Source organism: Typopeltis vanoorti, chromosome 9 (assembly GCF_054136105.1).
Source record: "Typopeltis vanoorti isolate ZY-2024b chromosome 9, IOZ_Tvanoo_1.0, whole genome shotgun sequence".
In the NCBI taxonomy this organism is placed as follows: Eukaryota; Metazoa; Arthropoda; class Arachnida; order Uropygi; family Thelyphonidae; genus Typopeltis; species Typopeltis vanoorti.
Genome location: NC_143557.1, coordinates 107399134 through 107424134, shown reverse-complemented (window position 1 = coordinate 107424134; position 25001 = coordinate 107399134). Strand labels below are relative to the sequence as shown.

Below are 25001 nucleotides of genomic sequence, written 5' to 3'. Positions count from 1 at the left end.
AACCGGCCGAAAAAAGGCTTAGAAAAATTTCCTCTAGTCGGCGACTAGATTTGAACCACCAAATCCTTTCTTCGTGCGGTCAAGCGCTGTAGAGTGCAAACGCCACTTCTACTGAGCTACACATCAGTTCAATATTACCAAGTAAAAGAATATGCATTTTGGATGAAAGACAATGTAAATGTATTATATTAATGAGAATTTGCTGCTAGTAGTCAATAAAGTTAGAAACTTATGGGGGGAGGGACAGAGAGTCAAAGTTTAAGGGCATTGCTTACCATTGCAGCAGATAAATGCACTACTTAACTTCTAAGAAAAGGGAAGTTATTGTTTCATTTTACAAGACACTGATAAAACCACATCTGAACTACTGTAGAGATATAGACACACAGATTTCATGGAAATGGGGGATAGTAAATGAAATCTAGGGGTAGGTAACAGATGATAACTGGTCCATGGTGTTAGATCCTGAACGAAGGAATCTTGCAAAGAAATCATTCATTCAGAATCTAACATACTAAACTTACTAACAAAGAGAAATACCCTGCACATCAGCTGAAATTAAAAGTGAAACTTCTTCACTTTATGTATAAAATTGCAATTTTTATTTTATGTTCCATGTATTTTAATCTGTTGTGATTATACTAAGATCGAATTAGAGAATGTTTTAAAGGAGGAATTTTGTTAATATTAATTTTAAGCCTCACTTAAGCTGTATAGAATAACTGTGAGTCACCAGATAGTTACTAAGTAATAATTCTTAGAAAGTATACAAAAAAATAATTCTTAGAAAGTATAAAAAAAATACATGTGTCCAGCGTAATGCCGGCAGCAGTAGCTTACACAGAATGTATGTCGACGCGTATTCCATGAATCCAAGAGCATAACAGCGTCGGGAAGGCAAGAGATGAACCCAAGGGATGAAAAGATATAGGTCGTGTGCAAAAGGGACTCTGAAAAAGGAGGCGCTCTAACGAAGAATATAAGGGGACGAGCGCCGTATCGGGGCCTCTCTCTTGTTGTATCGTTTTCCTGCTTGGTGGTTCAGAAGTTAGCGGCCAGTTCGCATAAAGCGCAGGGGGGGGGGGAGGATGAAGCATCTGTGCTAAGATAAGATGTCGGACAGCGAGCTTTCTTGAGAATGGAGTAGGATTCTACGCATAGCTGAAGGTAAAATTTCCAGTCCTAGCAGAATCAAGCCATCGCTGAAAAGTCCCATCAAAATGTATCCTGAAACACTTGTCTATTGCCTGTCCTTACGTTGCCGTAAGGACAGGCAATAGACAAGAAGTAACCAGACGTCCACGTGGTGCTGAGAGATGCGGGAAAAAGTTCGGTACAGTAAAATTTCTATTTTGTGTGTAAAATTCCTTAGAAGAGAGAAGATTATATGTGAATGTAAATTAAGAACATTATTCTAAGGAACTTTGTGGACAGTCTCTAATTAGAAAGTTAACCTCTTTTGAGAATAAGAAGAATTGTTTAGAAGAGATCCTTGTGTTGTATGTGATAGGATTAACTTAACGAGATTAGAATTGTGGATTTTTAGTAACTGAGTAACATAAGAATGTTTGCCTAAATTTTTTATATGAATAGCATTGCAGAAAGGAAATTTAGCTTAACTTCATATCATTTGCAATCTATCCCAATTTTCAATTACCGTGTTTTAAGATGTTTCATAAGCTTTGATTTAATTTAGAATATGTTAACCTCTTAACTCGAGTCCTTTTTATTTAGTATTGAGTCAAATTGAGTGTATGAATTTTTTGTGTATTCTGTTTAGATATTCCAATAAACATGTCATATTTTCCTAAACCTGAGTCATGCCTGATTACGATTCCAAACTACCACTTATAAAAATAGAACCTATTTTGGCGGGAAGGAATTAGGAAGTGTATATAATTATGGATTTAGGTCACGACTGCAATAATCTGAATCTATACGGCAGTGTTAAAGTAAAGTATTGTGTAAGAACGCCTCATAATCTAGTATTGTCTCCCTGAGTAAGGATCTTTTCTACTATAGGATACTGGCTGGCGCAGCATAATATAAATTTGCCAGTATCCGAAGAGGAAACAATCCTAGATGTAAGCATATTAAGCCCAATATCTGAAGAAGTAAAAGAGAGATAGAAAGATAGAAAAGGATGATATAAAGCAGTAAAATAAAGACAAAGCAACGACATAACGATAAAACAGCCGGTAGGATTTTAATTGAATAAGGTTTTAAATAAGAAAGGATTGAATCAAACAACTAATTAAGTATAAGTCAAGAAATCATATAAATAAATTATTTAACAATGGAATTGTGGTCTTCAAAGTCTGAGGAATGGAAAGGTGGGGGGATTTCACGTGTATTACACTTGCAAAATCTTACTGTATATACAACTGACATTTTGCAGCTTATGGTAGCTAGAGAAAGAACTCAGGGTTATCCCTGAAATCTAAGGCTGAAAAGAATGAAAGGTTAAGATGCTTCTAATTACATGCAATGAATGTGTACCTAATGGACTAAAATTAGACATTGAGTATGCCATCAGTGAATGTGTTCAAGAAAAAATATAATAGATATTTTGGTATGAATGATTATAAGATAGTCATTCATTTCAAATTTCTTGGACTCTCCAAAGGAACCTGCATAACCATCATCAGTTTCATGATATGTACCCTCTAGAGGTGTTCAGGCTACTATGATGACACTAAGTTTACATTACAATTAATCTCCTATCAAAAATTTTCCTCCAAATTAGTCTTTTACTTATCAGCATTCCAACACTGTCATATTTAACATTCCGTGTTTCTAATGCACTTCTGACTGAATCAATTCACCTAGACTTTGGTCTTCCCCTGAGTCTCTTTCCTGCCATCTTGGCATCAAACACCTGCTTTGCGAACATTTCATCACCCATTCTATTTAAGTGGCCATATCACCTTAGATTAGCTCTGCTCTCACCCATTTTTGAATGCTAATAATGTCAAGTTCCTTTCTAATATCTTCATTTTTAATATAATCCTACCATTGATGGCATCTGTTCATTCCTCTAATTTTCTCAGAACGCTCATATCTTGGTCTTTGATCAATCACTTTATTTCTAACCCAACTCTCAACTCTTCAAACCAGTTTTAAAACTGGTTTGAACACTGTCTTGTATACTGTTAGTTGAATGTTTTGGCCAATTTCTCTCTTATTCCATATACATTTATTCAGCTCACTGCCAACCATACCAGCTTTGCTTATTCTGTTGCTTACTTCCAAATTTAATCTGCCATCTAAACTAAAAACTGTGCCCTAAATAGCTGAAGTGAGAAAGAATAGCAAAAAGGTGAAGTTTGTGAGTCTGCTGCAACACTATGATTATTATGCAAACTGAGAAGGGGGGGTGGGGCAATAATAGCTAATAAATCAATACACAGGTTGCAGAAGGAATGATGTAGAGTTTCTGGACCTATGGCCTGAGTTTGAGGGATGTAAAGATTTATATAATGCTGATGAACTGCACTTAATTGGATTCAGAGTTAGTTGTCTAGAGAGAGTTGTTTACTAAGCATGTGGAAGCACAAAGTCAGGAAAACTAAAGAAATTAGGGCAGATGCAAACAAATGTATGAAAGCTTGATGAAGCAAATGAGTGTCAGAATGAACAACAAGTGCAGTCTAATCTCTCAAGCAAAAATATTGAACAAAGTAGTCAATTCAGGAGGTAAGGATAGTTGTTGGACTACAGGGATGCTGCAGTTTCTATATACTAATGTCAGAAGTATCAGGAACAAGGAGGAGAAGGATTTTTTGGCATTGGTTAGTGCAACCTTGCCAAATGTTATAGGCCTCAATGACACTTGGCTAACAGCTGATGATGTAGTTACAGGGACAGAATGTGATGGATTTAGTATTTTCAGGGAGGAGAGAATAGATTGGACAAGAGATAGGGTACTGCTGATGATAGCAGATGTATTGCAGTCAACAAGAGTAGGAGTCAGTCAAGTAGTTGAGACTCAATCTAGTGTGAGATTGAGGCCAATAGGACAAAATAAAAAATTAGAAGTTGTTTAACAATCTGGCATTGGGGGTGCCAGGGATGATGTGGAAGACATGCATCAGCACATTAGTACAATGATGCAAGTCAAGTTATGAGGACTTCAAATTCAGAGATACAGGTTTCAAGGAGGAAAGATCACATAGCAGGAAGGAGATGGAATTTATACACTTACCGAGAGATAATACTTGAAGCAGAATCTGATAGATGGGACAAGAGTGCTGGATCTTGTTATCGGATCAGAAGACCATAACTAAGGTGGCCCCATTGCTTGCAATTAAGGAAAGTGATCATGTGCTCCTGACTTGAGAGATATCAAAATATGTGGAAATTCAGTTAAAAAGTGGTATTTGATATCCTTAGGAGGCAGCCTGAAGCAGTACCATGGCATAAAGATCTGCAAGGGAAGGATGTTCATGGTGCATGGGGAAATAGTTAAGGGATATCTGGAAGAAGCAATATCACACTGTATAACCCAAGGTCAGGAGGGTAAATTGAGTAGGAGTTAGATGGATCAGTACTATCATTAAGCATAAGCTGCAAACAAAGAAAATGTTATGGAGGGTATATAAGGAGATACGTGACCAGCTGACTCATGAACAATACAGGGATCAGGCAAGAAAGCTAACCAGCATGATAAGAAAGGCAAAAATCAGATTATGAGAAGAAATTAGCCCAAAAGGCCAAAGAAAAGGCCAAAGAGTTTTTTCAATGCATGGCAAGTAGAGAGGTAATGGAGGCAGATGAAATTGTTGAAGTAGTGAATGTCCACATTCCTGAATGATAACAATGTCAAGTTCTTTCCTAATATCCTCGTTTTTAATATGTCATTGCTACTGATGACATCTGTTCATGTCCCTAATCTTTCTCAGGACTCTCATATCTGTGATCTCTAGTCTTGAGTAAAGTGTTTCATTTCTAACCCAGCTCTCAGATCCATAAGTTAAAATTGATTTAAACACTAAATTAGCTGTTTTGTATGCAGCTAATTTAGTGTTTTGACTAATTTTTCTCTTATTCCATATAAATTTATTCGGTTGACTTCTTACCATACCAGATTTGTTGATTCTGTTGCCTATTTCCAATATTTAATTTACCATCTTCACTAAAAATCATGCCTAAGTAGCCGAAATGTTTTACTTGTTCTATAGGTTCGCCATTCACAATGCAGTTGATATTTTCAATGCTTTTGCCTATTTTCATTGTCTTGTTATTGCTGACCTTCATATCTATTACAACAGTTATTCAATTTAGTCAGGGAATCTTGCAGACTTGTGGATTTATTTAGAAGTATAACATCATCAGCATAAAGCAAAGAGCTGACATTAACATCTCCAATCTTGATATCAGGTTTATACTTCTTTCCTTCATAATGTGATCCATATAGATAATGAATAACAGAGGGGATAATGTACTTCCTTGTCTGACACCAGATTTAATATCAAACCATCTTCCTGTACTTCCTTCAATTCTAACTGCTGACTTACAAGTCAAATAGAGCCTAAGTATCGATTGATATAATGTCCCATTGACACTATATAACTGTAGTGTTTTGAATAGCTTTTCTCTGCCTTTTCCAGATCTGCAAAACTTAAAGACAGATCTGTTATATTCCCATGATTTCTCAATTATTTGTCGTAAAGTGAAGATCTGATCCTGACAGCCTCTGTTTGGCCTGAATCCAGCTTGTTCTTCACCAAGCTTTTCTTCCACAATTCTTCTCAACCGTTTCTCAAGTATACTTGCATAGATCTTGCCAGGAACACTCAGTAGGGAAATACCTCTGTAATTCTCACATGCAGTTTTATTTCCCTTTTTATATATGGGTACTATGTCAAACCATCTTCCCAATCATCTGAAATCATCTCTCTCTCTCTCTCTCTCTCTCTCTACTCATCTGGAATTTGTCCAGGCCTTCTGAACTGTGCAGTGCAGCCACTGTAAGATTTTTATTATTATTATTATTATTATTATTATTATTCAGGCCTCCAAGGAGTCAAAAGACTCATCGAGGGAGGTCCTTTCTAAGACATAAAGTCTGTCAAGACTCATCGAGGGGAAGTCCCCCCCCTGAGAAACACAAAGTTTATCATACCACTCCTTAAACCCACTGACCGTTCTCGCTCCCACCACTCCATCAGGCAATGCATTCCACGGCAATTATACCTCCATACGTAAGCATTTCTAGTCAAATTTCATCTACTCCAGCTGTCTTTCCACATTTCAGGCTTTTGATGGCTTTTTCTACTTCAAGTATGGATATGTATTCCTGATTGCATGTTGAGTGTTTTTTTTTACCACTGTGTTGTCACTGATTGTTTCATTTAGAAATTATTTGAAGTAATTACTCCATTACAGCAAGGGCATCTTTTTCTCCATTTTCCATGTCACCTTTATTATCTCTGATTCCTTTTACAGCACTCTTTCCTCTATTTCTGAGTTTTTTTCAACAGCATCCAGAACGTCTTGCCACCTTCCTGATATTTACCGTATTTGCCAGCATATAAGATGTACTTTTTTTTCTTTGAAAATAGGTCTGTAAAGCAGGGTGCATCTTATACGCCAGTACTCAGTTTTTTATTACTTTCATTTCTGGAAATTTTCTCTGTTCCAAGTTATGCAATTTCTTTCTTGCTTCCTTGCAGTGTGTGAGAGCATTTCAGTTACGTAGAGTTCAGTGGATGCACATGCGCTGTCATCGACGATCACAGCTGTGTTCCTGTTCGTTTAAACTTTCCAATTGTTGTCGCGGTTGTTGTGAACAGTGATAAATTTCTGCATTAAATTTTCTCTAATTTCTTGGCAAATTATGGCTGAAAAACATTGGCATTGCTACAATATTGCATACAAGCTACATGTGACAGGACTGCAGAGAGGCATTTCGGCCACCCCAACTGAGAAAATGATAAGAACTTGGATAAAGTTTTTTCCCTAAAAAATGTGTACAAAAAAGGGGATGCATCTTATAGGCCGGTGCGTCTTATATGCTGGCAAATATGGTATTTCCTATGTTCACACCAAAGTTTTCGCATGACTTTTGCTAACCTAGTTTTACACAGTGTTTAACTTTCTTACATTTGTCTATGTAAAATATAAAATACACACTAAAAACTTTAGCCCATCCCCAGTACTATAGGTTTGCAATCTTTCATGGGTAGAAGTAACATAAAATTAATATCACCAACAAATATGCTAGATTTTTTTTTTTTTTTTATTCTGATGATGACCTAAATATAAAGACATACAAGACTGAATATAAATTTAAAACAATTTTAAATATACCAACATAAAGTTTACCTTTACAATTATTTTACTAAAAATGGTAGCTGTCTCCACAAATCTGTTGATATGACATTATATTAATACATCTTCTAATTCAAATGCTTACTTAAAAATAATTTTAAAAAACCTTTAAGCTCTAAATTTTTGCATTTGTGTATCTGGCCAAATGTATATGCTACAGTAAAAATGATTTTCATTTTTAGTTTCAAGACTCATTAATGAACAATTTTCCTCTGTTGGCTAGTGTTGGTTTAATGTTGTGAAGTATCACATTTTTCACTTTGGCCAAAGGCAATGGAATTCACCGTACTATAACATTAGTTAATTATACCCAATTCTTTGTGAAACTGAGTGTGCAGTTTAATCTTCTAGTTGACCTGTATAATTGTGAAAGTCAACAAAAAGATTACCACCATACTGAGGACCAGGGGCAAATGCTGGTCTTGAAATTTACACTTGCTCTTGTTATCATTCAGGGAGTGAGAGGTGTGAGTGTTGTCAGAATGAATTGAAGTCTGATTAGCAGAATAATGAATTACTGACCATTTAAAACTATATATTTAGAAAATGCACATTTAATCATACAAATACAACATTTATTTTACAAATGATATTCTATCTTTTTCAATTTAGCTGACCTACTTGAATACAAATTCTACCCTACGGTAGAATTCTTTATGAACTGGTCAATAACATCGTCATAAAAAGTTGGTTGCAACTTAATTTTCCCAAACAACATGCACAATGGTAAAGGCTGGCTGAAGCTCACTGGCTAGAGTTACTTTGACTGCATATGACCTATATTTAAGCAACAGAGTGAGACGACGTGAAGGGAGCGGAAATGGCTATGTGCATGAAATCACAGTGCTGCAGTGAGGACCTGGAAACTCCCACAACCGGGCAAGCCAAGGTAGCTTTGACTAGATGAGCAAGCATCGACCTTCAATACACAACACAAAGCTTGATTATTGCCGCGCAAGCTTAAGATGTCTTCTGTCTACAAAAATAAAAGCCTAAACGGAATGCTTATAAATGCATGCATTTATTAACAAATAAATATTACTTCTTTCTCAAGTAATGAGCTTGCGCAGCAAGCATAGGAAGCTTGGAGAATTCGCCCCTGCTGAGGACAATAACAAGCAGTATGGATAAGAATGTAATTATGCCATGGCTTAGCTCTGCAAACAGATGCAAACATACTTTTTACCTGTTTGCAGTGTCACAGCACAGTGGGTGATGACAAAAGAGGTTACTCCCCCCCCCCCCCAGAAGATGTCAGATGTAGATTCTTTGCATGCAAGACAATGGGTTAGTGGAATGCATTACCAGAATAGGTAACGAGAACACTGATACTGAGATACAGAGAGAGAGAGAGAAAGAGAAAATTCAATGTGAGATATGGTAGATACGGCTGTGTAGAATGGAAAAACCTCTCATGTTAAGTTTAGTAGGAATAAAATAAAAATAATCAGCTAATGCCTTTTAATCCCGTATAGTTAGCAGGAAAAATAATGTATTTTTTAAATATTCTTTGATTGTCAGAATGAAGTCATTATGCCAATACGGAATTATTTGGTGCTTAAAATGTAATTTCTGATAAATTTATTTGCAAGAATAAATGTTCTAGAATAACTTGAGCCACTAACTCTGCAATAAAAGATCTCTCTCACACACACAGCAAATTTCATGATACAAATGCTTATTCTTTAGGAACTAGCAAAAATACTGATATATATAAAAGTGAACTGCTTTGCAGAACAATTTTTTTGTTTAAAATAGCAAAGCTTTTTCTGTACATATCTACTAATAACATACAATTAATATCAATTACTATACATCAAAAAAATTACCATTACTGAAATTATCTTCTAGATAATCAATTATGCGTGATGATCCAGGTATAATTTTCACACCATCTTGCAAAACAGGCACTTCTCCTTCTGGGTTTAATTTTAAAAACCATGGCTCAAATTCTTCCCCTTTCAAAGTGTCTACTAACTTCAGATTGAATTTCAGCTTTTTTTCATACAAAGCAAAAATAACCTGAAATGAGTAATACAAAATGTAAGTATTATAAACAAATATTTCAACTAATACTTAATATTTAAGTGGAACAAATCTTATGAAAAATAAAAAAGAATTTTTAAAATTTTATTTTTTAATTCTATAACATATAATTTAATCACCAAATTGCATGTACAGCTTAAGTCACAGAATGCAACTGGCTAACTACAGAAAACTATTCATGCACAGTTTTAGTCAATATAGAAATTATACATGAACATGAATGTTTCTGTGGTTTAGCAGTTATTTAGTTAATTTTTGGTATTGAGACCAATTTTCTTAACATATAACGGTTTTAATAAAATGAACAATGTAACCAAACAAGTTTCATAAGGCATTGGACTTACATCATCTGAGGTACCAAAACTTATAAACAAAGACTACAAAAATTAATTACACATAGCAGATGTTATCAGAACTTCACAATTAGTACATACAAACAAGCAACCAGAAAAACATTTCATTAATTGCTCTATATGCACTGAAAAAAGGCTAGTTGTCACTCATATATTCTGTAGTATGATGCATGTCATATCCTAGGTCTGCAGTTGTTAGATTTTTAATGAAAGCAAACCAAATTTGGTATATGATTAAGCTTTGGATTTTGTTATATTGTGTGGAGATCCAAAACATTTCTGATGATTATTTGAACTTTCTTATAAAACAGTTATGATCAATATATGGCATATGCCACTGTTTATTGTCAAAGTACTTAGTGGCCTGTGTTTGTTGTACAGAAGGCTAATCCTGATTTGTGCTGTCTTCTTTTTCAATATATTTAACATGCTCAGACATGTGAATCTCCCCAGACCTTCCGGTCTAACCTACATAGCAAATGCCAAAAGAGCAGTGAATTTCGTAAACCATGATCATTCTTGAAATCTTGTTTATGTAAAGGAGTTGTGGGAGGTGTATTAAGAATTCTGTCAATCATCTTCAGTTCGTACTTACTGAGAGAAAGAGTATGTCTAAGATATCGTGGTTCTTTACTCTGTTTTTTTTTTTAATCCCCAACCGTCCATGAAGTCTATAGGCATCCAGCGAAATCTGGATACGATTCGATAATACCAGTTGAATAACATGAATAAGAAGTGCAATTTGGTCTCACTATTATTATTATTACCTCCCAGATGAGTCTTTGACTCATCTGGGAGGTCCTTTTATCATACACACAGCTCATCATACCATGTCTTAAACACACTCAAACTCCTTGCAGCCACCACACTCTCAGGCAAGGCATTCCAATTATTTACAACTCTGCACGTAAAAAACCTACTTCTCACCCCTCTAATCACACCCTCTTTAAACAGTTTCCAGGGATGACCTCTGGTTCTCCCCCGATCTCCCACTTTTTTCTGTAGAACTTCTCCAGCATGGATCCTATAACAACCCCTTATTAACTTGTAGGTCTCTATCATATCTCCCCACTTCCTCTTGTCCACCAGACTTGGCAAATTACATCTTCTCAATCTTTCCTCATACTCGACATTCCAGAGGTTAGAAACTACCTTAGTCAGTCGCTTCTGGACCCTTTCCAACATCTCTTCGTCCTTCTGAAAAACCAGGTGACCAAATCTGGGCACAATAGTCCATGTGTGGCTTAATCAAAGCCTTACACAAAGGAACAAGAATCTCCCTACTACACGTCAGTGTCCTACGCATCATTCCCAGAAGCCTTTGTGTTGTCTTCACAATTTTGGCTATGTCCCCCCTAAATTTCAGATCCTTATCCACTATTATCCCCAGATATCTTATTTCCTCCACCTCCAACAATATATCCTACCAAGCATTAATTCTGCATCCCATCTTTGTTTTCCAAATTTTAAAACCTTACATTTTGTAACATTGAACTCATCTCCCCATTTCCATGCCCAATCATTCAATTTATTCAAGTCTTCTTGTAAGGCCACAACAACATCTTCCCTACTCTTCATGGTTCGTCCCAACTTTGCATCATCCGCAAACAACTGAATATCTCCATCCAAATCTTCACCAATATCATTAATATACAAGTTAAACAGTAATGGCCCTAAAACAGACCCCCTGAAGCACTCCACTAGTGACTTTCCTTTTCCTGGATATCGCTCCTCCATACACAACTTGTTGATACCTATCAGATAGCCAGTCTCCAATCCAACAATCCAATGCACTAATCTAATATCCAACCCCATCTGCTATAGTTTGACTGTCAACTTATCATGAGGTAATCTATCAAAAGCCTTTGCGAAATCCAAGTATATTACTGTGTATATCCTTCTCCTCTGTCCAAGGAAGCAGTCACTTTATTGTAATAAGTAAGTACATTACTAAAACATGACCCTCCCTTTAGCAAATCCATGCTGTCCACCATTGCTGTCAACCTAATTCTGGATCCTAGTTCTCACAAGCTTCTCCAACACTTAACCACAATATCTGACACACAGATAGGCCTATAGTTTGATGCTTGAGTTCGATCACCTCCTTTATGAAGTGGCACAATCTTGCCCTCCTTCCACTCCTTAGGAACTTGACCAAGAAGTGCTAGACCCGTATTAAAAAAATATGTCAAAGCAGGTGTCAACTCCCTGTCATACCCTATTTCATCCACCTTGGCCAGTAGAGAGGTTAAAGTACAGGAAATGTTGTAGGTTCTATCTCATAATGTTTTAATCATACCTATCTTTTGTAATGGATGGTAATGTGAAGTGGCAAGTAAAAATCTTCCAGTTGCAGTAGATTTTCAGTATACTGAAAACATCAATTTTTTTTTTCTTCTTTGCTTACTTCAAGAAGAATGCCATGGAATGGTAATTTTTTGTGACCTTCTAAGTTCAAGAGTAAATTTTATGTTGGGATTCAAGCTGTTCAGATAATCTTCAAACTGAGTTAAGTCATTCTTTGTTCCTGACCAAACAATGAAAATGTTATCAACATTACACAATCAAGTTTTTGGTTTTCGGTGATAATCTTCAATAGTATACTTTTATAAATTCTTCATAAAGAGATTTGCTAGGCTGGTAATATGGAAGGAACCCATGGTTAGTCCTGTTTGTTACAAATATTTATACTGAAATGTGAAGAAAGTGCTTTCCATGCAGTGTTTGAATAGTCAAACTGCATCTGATTATTCAAACAGTACGTCAAAAAATAAAGTGAAGAACTGCACTATCTGAAACATATTCTCAACCTCAATGGTACAAACTGAAGACAACTAACAAAATTCCTAATGCACCTCTGATAGCCCCTTTATATAAACCAGATTTCAAGAATGCAATCACGTTACTTTACATCAGGACGTTACGGATAAAGTTGCAACTTCATGAAAATGGACATTAAATTGGCTTTTAGGCCAACATTTAAAGGTTTTTACATCCTCCAAAACCTTCACATCCTTCCAAGAAAACACCAGGACTTTACGAAATTCATTACTCTTGTAGTATTTGCTATGTAGGCCAGATGGGAAGGTTTGGAGAGATTCGCATGTTGAACATGTAAAAGACTTTGAAAAAAGAAGATAGCACAAAGGAAGAAACCTCAGAAATACTTCCGATCCCTATACGATGTAATAAAAACCAAGTCTTAATCCTACACCAAATTTGGTCTGATTTAATCAAAAAATCTAACAAGTGCAGACCTGGAACACGGCATGCATCATCTTAACACATCCTATTGTAATTTCTCAAGTGGCCATGTTCATCATGAACATTTTAAATATTACAATGCAACATAAATAACAAATCTCTGATTATTAGTCGTTATTCATAAATTCCAGCGTTAGAAAATGACTGCATTTCCTAATGTCTGACAACTAACCATACACAATGCTCACACATTTTCTCCCCCCCAAAAAAAAATAATAATTTCCTGCATACTTCACACTTTGACTATTAAAAGTATAACAACTCCTTAATTCCAAACAACATGCACACACATGTTGTTTGGAATTAAGGAAGAGACTTGATAAAATTCCATGCTTGGTTTCAAGAGTAGGGGTTCTGGACAACCATTCCCAGGTTGGAATCGAATTATAAAATTATAATAAATAATTTTTTTTTTCAAAAATGAAGACATGATAAAAGCATCAACAAATATGTCATCATCATCATCATCAAATTCCTGCCATGTACCATCAAGAGGTGTACAGGATATGATAGTACTACAAGAAAAAAATTACATCGTTACTAACTTCCTATCTACAATTTTCCTCCAAATCAGTCTGTTACTTGTCAAGACTCCAACATTATTAGATCTTATATTTCTATCGTCTAAGGCACTTTGTACCGTATCAATCCACCTATATCTTGGACTTCCTCTGGGTCGTTTTACTGCCAACCTGGCAGCGAACACTTGTTTTGCTAATCTTTCTTTGCCCGTTCTGTTTAAGTGACCATACTACCTGAGATAAGCTCTGATAAAGCATTCCTGAATGCTGACAATGTCAAGTTCTTTCCTAATATCTTCGTTTTTAATATGATATTGCCATTGATACCATCTATTCACACCTATAATCTTTCTCAGAACTTTCATATCTGCGGTCTCTAGTCTTTGGTCAAGTGTTTTACTTCTGACCCAGCTCTCAGATCCATAAGTTAAAACTGGTTTGAACACTGTCTTGTATACAGCTAATTTAGTGTTCCGACTAATTTCTCTCTTATTCCATATGAATTTATTCAATTGACTTCCCACCATACCAGCTATGCTGATTCTGTTGTCTATTTCTATATTTAATTTACCATCTTCAGTAAAAATCATGCCTAAATAGCTGAAATGTTTTACTTCTTCCACAGGTTCTCCATTCACAACACAGTTGACATTTTCAATGATTCTGCCTATTTTCATTGTCTTTGTCTTTTTATTGCTGACCTTCATACCATATCTATTACAACAACTATTCAATTTAGTCAGAGAATCTTGCAGACTTTGTAGCAGATTTATTTAGAAGTATAACATCATCCACATAAAGCAAAGAGCTGATATTAACATCTCCAATTTTGATATCATGTTTAATACCACTTTCCTTCATAATGTGATCCATATAGATAATGAATAACAGAGGGGATAATGTACATCCTTGTCTCACACCAGATTTAATATTAAACCATCTTCCTGTACTTCCTTCAATTCTAACTGCTGACTTACAACTCAAATAAAGACTAAGTATTGCTTGATATAATGCCCCATTGACACCATATAACTGTAGCGTATTGAATAGCTTCTCTCTTGGCACCTTGTCATGTGCCTTTTCCAAATCGACAAAACTTAAATACAGATCTTTGTTATATTCCCATGCTTTCTCAACTATTTCTCGTAAAGTGAAGATCTGATCCTGACAGCCTCTATTTGGCCTGAATCCAGCTTGTTCTTCACCAAGCTTTTCTTCCACAATTCTTCTCAACAGTTTCTCAAGTATACTTGCATAGATCTTGCCAGGAACACTCAGTAGGGAAATACATCTGTAATTCTCAGATTCAGTTTTATTTCCCTTTTTATATATGGTACTATTGAGAGCTGTACTCTAATCATCGGGAATTCGTCCCTCTGTCCAATCTTTCTGAACTATGCAGTGCAACCACTGTAAGACTCTTATACCACCATACTTCAGCATTTCTTGTCGAATATCATCTACTCCTGCTGCCTTTCCACATTTCAAGCCTTTGATGGCTTTTTCTGCTGGATGGTATACCAGCTCGTGTTGTACGAGAAGCAGCTAAAGAATTGTCAGTACCCTTGACCATTTTGTTTAATTTGAGTCTCGGGTCTGGGTTAGTCCCAAGCGGGTGGAAAGAGGGGAAAATAGTTCCACTGCATAAAGGTGGTTCTAAGACTGCTGTTGTAAATTACCGACCGATTAGCATATCAGGAATCATTGTCAAGGTCTTAGAGAAAATAGTCAAGAGGAAAATACAAGATTGGATAGAAGAAAATGGGATACTGTATCGGGGACAGCATGGTTTTGTGAAGGGTAGGTCATGCCTCAGTAACTTGCTCACGTATTATAACACAGTGACGGGTGAACTGGATAAGGGTAATGGGTTTACGGTGATTCTACTGGACCTTGCCAAGGCCTTTGACAGGATTCCACATGGAATTCTAATCAGTAAATTGCAGCATATGGGAATGGACATAGGGTTGGTGAGATGGATAGGAGGGTGGTTGACGGAGAGATATCAGAGAGTGGTTTACTCGGGAGTAGAGTCCACAAGACGGCCTGTGACTAGTGGTGTGCCACAAGGATCTGTTCTTGGACCACTGCTGTTTAATTTGTTCATAAATGATATAGGAAATGATCTGAGAGGAACAGTTCATTTGTTTGCGGATGATGCGAAGTTGGGTAGGGCAATAGTGAATGCAGATGACGTCAAAATTTTGCAGGATGATTTGGATAGATTGGAGGTCTGGGCTAAGGAGAATGGATGTCAGTTTAATGTGGCAAAATGTAAGGTTATGCATTTTGGGGTGAAAAGATTGGCGGCAGTTTACTGCATTGGTGGAACCCTGCTCCAGGAAATTGATGAGGCACGAGATTTAGGAGTGTTGGTAGATAAGGAATTGAAATTTAGGGGACACATTGCAAAAGTGACCAAAACAGCTCATCAAATCACTTGGTTGCTGAAGAATACGTTGACAAGCAGAGACAAGCAGGTTATTGTTCCTCTCTATCGAGCCTTGATAAGACCCCATCTAGACTACTGTGCTCAGATTTGGTCACCTAGGTTTCTTCTTGATGGGGAGGAGGTGGAGAGGATCCAGAGGCGAGTGACCATGATGATAGCAGGTCTGTGGAATGAACCGTATGAGAACAGGTTGAGGATTTGTGGGTTGCAAAAATTGGTTGATAGGCGGAGGAGGGGAGATATGATTGAGACATTCAAATTACTGAAGGGTTTCTATAAAATTAATTCAGAAGATATTTTTGAGAACAGGGCTGGTTGTGGGAGGACTAGGGGACATCCATGGAAACTGGGCAAAAGTGTGGTTAGTAAAGGTGTTAGAGCTGGGTTCTTTACTTTTAGAGTAGTGAATGAGTGGAATGCGCTCCCTGAGTCTGTAGTGGATGCTGTGACAGTGAATGAGTTTAAGGCGAGGTATGATAGATACTGTATGAATGTCAAATAGTTGTGATGAATATGATTTGGGCCTCCCTTGATGAGTCTAATGACTCCTGGAGTTGCCCGTAATAATAATAATAATAATAAAGGTATGGACATGTATTCCTGACTGCATGCCTGGTCAGTGTTTTTTATCACTGTGCTGTCATCACTGCTTGTTTCATTTAGCAGTTTTTCAAAGTAATTACTTCATACTTCAAGGATATCTTTTTCTCCTGTTTTCATGTCACCTTTATCATCTCTAACTCCTTTTACAGCACTCTCTCCTCCATTCCTAAGCTTCTTCAACAACCTCCAGAATATTTTGCCATCTTCTTGATATTTATTTTCTATATTCTTGCCAAAATGTCTTCCCATGACTTTTGTTTAGCTAGTTTTACACAGTGTTTAGCATTCTTGCATTTGTCTCTGTATTCTCTAAGAGCACAAGCTAACTTATTTGACAGGAACTTTTGATATTCTTTCTTCTTTTCCTTCACTGCCTCTTTAACTTCCTGTGTCCACCATGGAGTTCTGATTTTTCTATCCTTGCAGACAACCTCATCACATGCCTCTCTGGCTGAATCAATCAGGATTTTCTTCAAGGCTTGCCACTGAATCTCGAAGGTTTGGTTCCTGTTCTCAAACTCTATCATTTTTTTTTCAATAATCTTTGTGTATTTTAGTCTACAGTCCACATCTGGGAGCTGCTCAACTTTTGTTCGCTTTAAAACTTTCTTACATGTTATTCTTTTCAATATGAAATTCAATTTTATCCTGCTCAAGACTAAATAGTGATCACTTCCAATTTCAAATCCTCTGTACACTCTGGTGTCCTGCACCAGGGAGAAAACATCACTATCAACAATAACATAGTCAATGAGACTTTTCATATTCCTTGCCTCTTCTCTCCATGTGAATTTGTGCACATTTTTATGTTGGAACATGGTGTTAGTAATAATAGTCCATATCCTGAGCAGAAATCCAACTCTGCTCAGGACCAAAATATTTTTGTATATCTCATAATCATTTCCTACTCTGCTATTTAGATCCCCAACAAGGACCAACTTTTCCTTTTTCATTGTGTCAGTTGCTTTTTCTAAAACCTCAAAAAATTCCTCCACTTCTACCTTAGTAGAACCTTCTATGGGACCATAGGCACAAATAAGTCTCATTGTCCAGTTCCCCCATTCTCATATTTGCCCACATTACTCTACTTGTGACTGACTGCCATTGAAGAAGATTAGCCTTGTATTTTGTGTTGAATACTATGGCTACTCTTTCTTTTCCTTCATTGTCATTGCCTGAATATAACATTTTGTATTATTAAGACATTTTAATGTATATTATTAGTTTCCAAACAAACAAATCCAGAGAAAAGTGAACAATTTCATTATTACATGTATGTATATGTGTTCGTTTTTCGTCACCTACTCCATTTAACACCATGTATTGCTCACGTGATGCTCCCATGAGGCTTCCTAACCTAACAGTAATTCTTCTCTGCCTCACCTTTCCATTACTTAGCATGTACAAGATCAAGATAAATAAAGCTTTTTTATTTTTATTATTTGATTATTATTCAATATGTATGTGTAATACATGTTAATTAACATGCATAAAAACATTAACTTAAATACTTAATTACATGCAACAAAATAAGCATCCACTCCTGTAATCAAGAAAATATCATTTATAATTCAGATATAGTGTAGAAGATCAGAAACACAACTTGACTCCCACATGTATTGCAGTATATTTAAAAGATGATTAAAGGGTAATACACATTCATCAACAACATCTGCTTCCTACAGGATGGGTGACTTTTGGTGAAGTTAGTTATTAGTTAAAATTATGCCCAAAGCAATTAAGGCTACAAGCCCAGTAATATTATGTCTCATAACTGCATGTTTTCGGCAAGTTTGTCCTGTTTTGTTGGGTGAAAACTTGAGTTCCTGGAAAGAATACTCCTGCTACTCTCTGACTGGTATAGAGAAGCTAAGACCATGAAAGAGCTTGTACTTCTATTCATTGACATTTCCAGCTGTTGTTCAAACTCAAAACATATCATAAAATACCTGCCATCAGCCATGAAACAGGTACCTTATGAGAGTATGCTGTTGTCAGTTCTTAAATATCATCTAAAACTTAGAATGTGGATGAAGATATTTCTACTAATGGAACAGAAAGTATACTATTATTATTATTATTTGATACCTCCAGGGAGTCCAAAGACTCATCGAGGGAGAGCACCTACTGTACAACTCTGTCTCCACCACTCAATCCATTAACTATGCCAATGCCATCTACTGCCAACTACCACCAGTAGTATTTCCACAGACAATCACAAACATCCATGCCCATGGCGGGATTCGAACCCACAGCCTTTTGGCTGGAGAGCGGATACACTAACCGCTCAGCCAGCCAGGCTGGCAAGTATCAAACACTTGAAGCAGATCTTCAGCTATCAGTTATGCAAGCATCTCATTTGATAACCCAAGCAGGGTCAAATGATCATATGAGAAATTTGAATCTTTACAGAAACACATGGTAAAATCTCAGTTTAAATTGCAACCCTGAAAAAAAAAGAGTATGAAAATTATCTTATTTCAAATGTGGCAGAAAATTTTGAATAAAGAAATTTTTTTTTCTACATTTCTTCCCCCCCCCCCCCCACCTGGTGTCACAGGTTTTTGTTAACAAATGAATGGTTAAAAGGATGGGAAGAAAATACAATCCCAACAAATAGCATTTGTTTAGTGATGAATCAAGATCAGTTTGAAGGTCATGATTCCATGTACTAGAAGTAAATATCCTTCTATATTAGTTGCATATGAAGGAATCCTATAATAATATGTTTTTTTTTGTTTTTTTTTTAACATTACCCGCCATGAATACCATGATTGCAATTTTAATGGACATGGAACTTAAAGTTACAAAAGATTTTTGCTTTTTATGCAGACTGATTAACACCTTAAGACCAGACTGACACAGAAAAATAAATAATAGTTGAAGGGCACATTTGCAAGAGTAGGGATGCAAAAATTAAATATGCAATTTAAAATTCGCAAGAGTAGGGATGCAAAAATTAAATTAAAAATTAAATACGGATGCATTCAGATTGCTAGAAGGATTCTATAGGATTAATTCAGATGATATTTTTGAGATCAGGACTGGTGGTGGGAGAACTAGGGGGCACCCATGGAAGCTGGGCAAGAGCGTGGTTAGCAAGGGTGTTAGAGCTGGGTTCTTTACTTTTAGAGTGGTAAATGAGTGGAATAAGCTGCCAGAGTCTGTTGTGGGTGCTATGACAGTGAGTGAGTTCAAGGCAAGGTATGATAGATACTGTGAGAATGTTGAACAGCTGCGTGAACATGATGTTTAGGGCCTCCCTCAATGAGTCTAAGGACTCCTGGAGTAGCCCATGGTAATAATAATAATAATAATAATACTTCGATTGCTTTCCTCCTAATGTGGGTCATATCAATGATGAACATAGAAAAACATGGGAAAACAATAGTCTGTGAAGTGAAACTTTCAGCTTTCTTATTGATCTTAATGAAAAAAAATAAGAATATTTGCATATACCGTAAGTTCAAATGAACCGCATTGGCATGTCGATACGTAATTCTAATCCCTAAAATACTAAAGGGTGAAATGACAATTTTAAGCTCATACTCGAATTCAACACGTCCGTGTTAATCATATTCATCTACTTTCACATCAAGACAAAACCAGAAATTTAAAGTTTGCATTTGACTTCACATTGCAACCAAAATACTAAATCTGAACTTGTCGCCGGCTAGAGAAAGTTACATAGCGTGCAAACTGCGCAGCAATATAGAATTAATCATTTAATACTGTAGAATATTCAAAGAAGGTTTTTAATTAATACGTTTACCTTTTGCGAAGAGAATGACCAAGGATGATAATAAAGCAGTAGATCATTATCGTTATTTCCAGCCATGTTACCGCTAGATCAGCTGTTTCCCAGGGATGATTTTTTTTTAAGGACACCAATGTACAACAAATTGTTAACAGACTGTTAATATAATATTTCGATAAAAAGTTTATTAAAGTTATGATTAATTAATTTTATGATTTTAATTCCGTACATCTCGTTTTATACATCAGAAAATCAAATTAATCTTTACATAAACCAGCCTAAATATCTTTCATAGGCCAAAAGCGGGATAAAAACTCAAAATGTCTACTGTATTTTTATCTGGAAGTTGTTCGTATGTGAAATTATGTGATTAAATGCATACTTAATGCTTTAATAATCAAAAAATATCAAAATAATAATTGGCTGAGACCTGTATACAAATACTTAACGGTATTAAACATTTAATTGCTGAACAGTTATCGCTCCGATTACTCACTTCTAGGTGATACCGGTATATACTGTAGAGTACTTTATTATTATTATTATTATTATTATTATTATACGAGCATCTCCGTGGAGTCAGTAGACTCATCGCGGAAGATCATCACTCCCCCTCTGAATCTTGTCTACCACTTCCTCATCTGCAAGGAATCCAGGCAACCAGACCTGAGCGCAGTAATCCAGATGTGGGCGTATCAATGCCTTATAAAGATGAATAATAACTTCTTTATATTTACATGTTAGTGTGTTCTTCAATAATCAAGTAATCCTATGAGCCATCTTGGACACCTTAGCAATATATCCTCTGAACTTCAACTCTCCCAAGATCAACACTCCCCCATCCCAAGTCCCTAATCTCATCAATCTGTTGGAATAAATTCCGTCAATGCGGAACACAGCTTGTAATCTTTTAATCCCAAATAATTTATTGGGGCATAACTTTACACTTTTCCACATTGAACTGACGTCCATTATCTTTTGCCCATAGTGCTAGGTTATTTAAGTCCGGCAATTTAATCGTGCAAGTTCTCTAAATCAGCTTGATTAAGTATTGCCTACCCAACTTTGCATCATCAGCAAACAACCGAATATCTCCTTTCAAGTCATTTCCTATGTGATTTATGTACAAATTAAATTACAATTGTTTATAGTATATTTTGTACAGAGCCTTGTGGCACACCATTGGTCACCTGATTTATCGTACACTGCTCCTCCATACATCACTTTTTGGTATCTGTCCATGAGCTATTCACGTATCCACATCACTAGTTGAATGTCCATCACCATTTATTCTAATTTGTGTTTAGTATTCCATGTCAAAAGCCTTAGCAAAATCCAGCAGCATCACTATGTAGCCATACCCCTTATACAACTTAGCTGTCACTCTATTATAAAAAAAATTAATACATCATTAAGAAAAGGCCGACCTTTAACAAAACCATGTTGCCTCAATGGAGCATCATATTCATCTCCACCCATTCCTGGATTCTGCCTTTTAGCAACTTTTCCACCACTCCCGATATGGTGATTGGCCTGTAATTTTCTGCAGCAGTCTTAGAGCCACCTCTATGCAAAGAAACTATTTTACTTTCCTTCCAGTCCCTAGGGATTTTATCAAAGCTCAGACTTAAATAGCCAAATAAGAGCCATTGATAATTCCTATGAACATTCACTTAATACCTGAGCTGTTATCCCATCAAAACGTACAGCAGTACTTGCATTTAAATCCTGCAATATCCTAAGTACCTCTGATTCATTAACTTCAATTCTCATATCAGTTATTGCTACATAAGACACAGAAATATCCTCGCTCGGGTGATAGACTCTTGAAAAGTCACTCGATAATTCTACTATTACATCTGACTTAGCCACCTCACGTTCATCAGCGTCCACTAAAGTTATCCTTCCAAAGTCATACTTCCTTTTACTTGCCATGTAGCAAAAGTATTCTTTAGAATTTCTTTGACCTGCTTGTCTAAATTCTTCATCTTCTTCTCATAATCAGCTTTAGCCCTTCCTTAACCTGCTGTTAACTTTTCTAGTCTAAGCTTTGTACTGCTCGTGAGTGTGCTGATCACCTTTCTCATTGTAAATCCTCCATAATGTTTTTTTTTTTTTTAAAGATCACACTTAATACTACTACTAATCCATTTAACACCTACCTTATTTATCTTTCTGACCACATGAATACATTCCGATATTACTTCCTTCTTATACCCATTGATTATATGCACTGCTAACATCTGTCTCCTGCAATTTCTTATGCCATGGGACGGCTGCAAGCTGACTCCGAAGCTTGTTATAATTATCTACCATGTACTTCCGTATGTACCCTTATCTTAAGAGAGAAATGTGCTTGAATTACTGGATACTGAAACAAATAATATAAAATCAAATTTTCTATGTAGAATGAGCTAATAGTGAAGTTACTTCAAGGAAGAACTTTGTTTCCTTACACTTGAATAATAAGAATATAATTTGGCAAGTACAGATTTCTACGAATATGCCTACATGAATTTTACCCAGAATACTCAGTAGAGAAATTCTCTGGAATTCATACATTCTGTTTTATTTCCCTCTTCGCAGTCTAGTTCTAATCACCTGGAACTAAAGGGTGTCCCAAAATTCACGCAAGATTTAAATTTAGCGCCATTTGTGCGGTAAAGTGTTGCCAACGAGAAAAAAAAAAGACAGCAGCCTATTAAAAATGGAGCGCTACACGAAAGAACAACGCATTTTCATTGTTGAGCAATATTTTAAAAATAATGAAGGTTTGGCAGCTACAGTTCGCAATTTTCGTACAAAATATGGTCGGAATAGTGATTTAACTTCATGAACTGTGAAAAGATTAATTTAAAAATTCAAGGAAACTGGATCAATTAGTGATCTTATACACTCTGACCATCCTTCAACAAGTCGTTCAACAGAAAACATCGAAGCAGTTCGTGCGAGTGTTGCTGAAAGTCCAGGAACATCAATTCGGCACCGTGGTCTTGAATTGGGCATTTCGAGAAGCTTTCTACAGCGTATTCCCACGAAAGATTTGCATCTTTATGCTTACAAAGTTCAATTGACTCAAGATCTGAAGCCTACTGACTACACACAGCGAAGAGAGTTCGTTGAATGGATTATGGAACAACAACAAGTGGATGCTTATTTTTAGAACAAAATCATCTTCAGCGATGAGGCTCATTTTCATCTTGATGGCTTCGTTAATCGACAAAATTGTCGCATTTGGGGTTCAGAAAATCCACGAGTGATTGTTGAGAAACAAATGCATCCACAACGTGTCACTGTTTAGTGCGGATTTTGGGCTGGAGGCATCATCGGTCCATTCTTCTTCGAAAATGCGGCTGGTAAGGCAATAACAGTTAATGGTGCTCGCTATCGCGACATGATAATCCAGTTTTTTGTGCCTAAATTGCAAGATATGGCTGTGGACGACATGTGGTTTCGAGAAGACGGTGCCACATGCCACACAGCCCGAGAAACAATTCACTTACTGCATGAGTCATTTCCTGGTCGTGTAATTTCCCGTTTTGGTGATCGGAATTGGCCGCCCAGATCATGTGACTTAACACCGTTGGACTTTTTTCTTTGGGGTTTTTTGAAGTCTAAGGTTTATGCCAACAAGCCCACGCCTTGAAGGAGGAAATTGAGCGCTGTATCAACGAAATTCAGCCACATATATGCAAAACGGTCATGGAAAATTTCGACAAAAGAGTGCGTAGGTGCCAGCAAAGCCGTGGAGGCCATTTGCCCGATATGCTATTCCATGCATAACCCTATACTGTATACTTTATGAATCAATAAGAAATTACAATTTTTAATTAAAAACCTATGCTTTCTATCAAATTTCTTCTTGCGTGAATTTTGGAATACCCTGTAGAACCTAGACCTGACATTCTGAATTATACAGTTTATGCATTATTCAGAATACCAGAATTTATACCTCCATGTTTCAACATTTCTGCTAGAATGCCATCTACTCCAGTAGATTATTGATATTGATTCCTGACTACAATCTGGTTCAGTGTTTTCTACCACCATGCTGTCAATTCTTGCTTGATTTCAATCTTTCAAAGGTATTCAGTCCAGACATATAGAATATCTTAATCTTTACATTGCATGTTACACTCATAACCTCTGATTCCTTTTACAGAACGCTTTCCTTCATTTCTAAGCTGTTTCAATAGCCTAGAGCAGTGGCTCTCAACATTTTATGCTTCACGTACTGCCTGGAAATGTGTATGTAACTGGCGTACACCTTGTATAGATAGATAAAGCTATAGTTATAATATAACAATTGGAATAATATAAAACATATATGTATATATTCACTTTAAATTTTGTATTCATAAATTACATATATCGATAAAGACTTTAGAAACACGTGCATTTAACTTTACAGTAAACTGAAAGTAGAAAGACTAAAAGTTACTTTAGGCAGAGCAAGTGAAATAAATCACAGCAAATACATAGTGCAGTAAGAAGTCGCATTCACTGAATGGATGTTTTAATTGGGCTATCAGTTGTTCGGGTAGATTCAGCTCTCAGGTAGGAGAAGGGGAAGGAGGATTGACAAAAGTGTATAGACATGAACTACAGCGCCGTGCTTCATCACTCAGTTCTCAGAAATTAATCAGTATCAGTGCTTAGAGACTTTTGAGCTC

At 36.3% G+C, this 25001-nt stretch overlaps 1 protein-coding gene across 2 annotated transcripts in view; it reads right to left on the bottom strand.

The window, feature by feature from the left end:
- Window positions 1-20781, bottom strand: part of LOC150103396 (ganglioside-induced differentiation-associated protein 1-like) — a 70439-nt gene extending 49658 nt beyond the window's left edge. The window contains exons 1-2 of one of the 2 annotated variants that reach the window (XM_090397624.1): window positions 20344-20781; window positions 9162-9354 (exon numbers count right to left, since the gene is read on the bottom strand). In XM_090397624.1, the coding sequence (XP_090253750.1) occupies window positions 9162-9354; window positions 20344-20409 (259 nt within the window). In that variant the 5' untranslated portion in view covers window positions 20410-20781. The remainder of the gene's footprint in view (window positions 1-9161; window positions 9355-20343) is intronic. The other variant, XM_090397625.1, reaches the window with a different exon arrangement.
- Between the last annotated feature and the right edge of the window lie 4220 nt (window positions 20782-25001).